This window comes from Cariama cristata, unplaced genomic scaffold (assembly GCF_000690535.1).
Source record: "Cariama cristata isolate BGI_N322 unplaced genomic scaffold, ASM69053v1 scaffold13848, whole genome shotgun sequence".
Taxonomy (NCBI): domain Eukaryota; kingdom Metazoa; phylum Chordata; class Aves; order Cariamiformes; family Cariamidae; genus Cariama; species Cariama cristata.
In genome coordinates, this window is record NW_009630771.1 from 38,732 (window position 1) to 41,131 (window position 2,400).

The window sequence follows — 2,400 nt, forward strand, 5'->3', positions numbered from 1 at the left end:
CCATTCCATCTCCAACACCTGCAATTCTGGGCTATCTAAAAGGCACAACCCCTTGGCACAACCCCTCATTACGGCAAGCATTCCCTTATCTCGGGCCGCACTACCTCACACTCCACAGACTGCAGCTTATTTGCTTCATGCTGCTAAATTCCACCCACGCTTTAGCTCTCTCCTTCACTGCTGCCACATTTGCCTGGACAAAACTGCCATTGCACCACGACGGGGGAAGCACTCCCTGACTTTTTGTGTCCCCAGCATAAGCTCCAGCTCACACAGGACCGAGTCTTTGGCTTGGCTCACAGCAGTAACCAGGCAACAGCTCAACTTGGGAGATAACCTCAGCGAAATGTATTTGAAAGAAAGAGAGCAAACCGCATCAGAGAACAGGACAGCATCCTTGACCCTGCTGCACAAGGAGCCGCGCAGGTGCTGGGGTACAGCCCTTCACATGCACAGACCGACAGAACTGCGGTGCAAGGAAGTCATCAGGATGCTCTGCAGCACTTGGAAAAGCTTCTTCTCCCAGCTCGAGAGACAGGACGCCCGATACCAAAGCACATCGCCTGGGGTGCTGAGAGCAGAAGGATGTGTCACAGCAAGGCTGACAGTGAGGCACAGCTGCTGCCACGGTCCTTGACGGAGCCCTCTCACACCGTGACATGTACTGCCCTGAATTTCTATCTGTTCATTTACTCAAAAACAGCAATTCAAATCTAAATTAACATTTTCTTTTCTGTATTCTTGATTCACAAAAATGAAAATATTATCTTCCCCCTTCAGATTAATTACTTCAAACGCTCACAGTTTCTTGGGAGGCAATTCCCAACTCAGCTTTGGCAATGGAGCAAGACTGGAATCTGGCCTAAGTTACTCTGCTGAGAAAGACCACGAGGAGTTGTTCTGGAGAGAAGAAACTAGGGGAAATGTCTCCTCTCTTTCTTGGGGAAGAGGAGTACTTTAGAAGAAACCTTTTACTCTTGTTACTTGTCTTCAGTCATTTCAAAGGGTCCTCAGATCTCTCCTGGACGGACTTTTTCTTTGCAGTGCTGAGGAGGATATATGAAGAGGTCAGGGCTCCAGCTTTCCCCCCTTAGCTTCTAGAAGTACAGCGTACGATTGAAGTGATGCCCCAAGATCTTTGCTGTGGATGACGATCCAGCCTCTGCTCCAAGCACGCAGCCCAAAGTTTGTACATGGCTTTTATAGCCCTGAATTCTTTTTAGACATGAGTTTGAATCCATCATCCAGGATGGACCTCCGATTGCGTCTTAACCTCTTTTGCCTCTCGAGATAGATGACCACTCCCAGGAGGAAGCAGGCGACCAGGAAAAGCACCATTCCTGCAACGGCTAGAGCGATGACCGTAGCCTCTACCTGCCCTGGAGGCACCTTAGCTCCAAAAAGCATGATCTTCTGGGACTCATCCTTATCTTCAGGTGGCAAGTCTGAGACAAATAAAAAGACAGTTCCAGTGAGAGCCAGAAATACCACAACTGGAAGGTTCCAAGAAATATAAAAATGGACCAAAAGATAGACCCAATGCAATCAAAGCAAGTCAAAGGAGACCTAGTCGCCATCCATTTAACAGGCCCTCATCCCTGAGGTCACACAGAAATTTGAGAATCAACAGTTCTTTCCCTAATCCACTCCACCCCAGGACCTCACCATGTCTCACAGCTATCCAGCCCAATCAGCTAACCCTTACTGTCCCCACTCACGAGGGAGGTGATCTGAGGTTGTGCGGGGAGTCAGTAGCTGGGCGAGGAACAGAAGAACGGAGATGAGAACATGCATCCAGACTGGGGCTGCTGCCAGTTGCCCACCCTGCTCCAAGCTCCCCATGCACATGGCTGCCCTCCAAACCACCACTTTTCAGAGCGCACTTGCTCAGTCATGCCGGTCGCAAGCCCCTTGAGATCCTGAGCTCTCTTATGCTTCCACGCAGAGGGAGAATCAACCTTTTGAGAAAAGCAGCTATCTGCACAGGTAACAACTGTTGATCGAGGATTTTGCCTGGTGTGTGTACACAGGCTGATGCCTGAGTATGGTATAAAACCAAATTATTTAATGTTGTCACCACTGCTCCGACACGTTTCCTACTCCTCTTCTTTACACTCATTTTGAGGGAGGAGAACATTGTTGGGAAGGAAATGACTGAAATACCAGTAGAGAAAGACTGAAAAGTTATCAGCAGATAACTGTATTTCCAGCTGGTCTCAGCTGGCTCTGAAATCAGCTCAGCTGGATTTATTCACAGCAGCTGAAAACTGGAGTTGGAAAAAGAAGAAAAATGAGGGAAATAAATCACCACCATAAACTACTCAGACTTTTACCCCAGAAAACTTTAAAGGGATCTTATCTGCTACTCCCCTTCTCCCTGGTGCTGCTGAACCGAACCCC

General features: G+C 48.5%; 1 protein-coding gene across 1 annotated transcript in view; it reads right to left on the reverse strand.

Moving 5' to 3' along the window:
- Positions 1-1,200: 1,200 nt before the first annotated feature.
- LOC104165926 (hephaestin-like) overlaps positions 1,201-2,400 on the reverse strand; it is a 22,694-nt gene continuing 21,494 nt past the window's right edge. Inside the window, 1 exon segment of the mRNA XM_009705699.1 lies at positions 1,201-1,445. Within this exon segment, the coding sequence (XP_009704001.1) occupies positions 1,201-1,445 (245 nt within the window).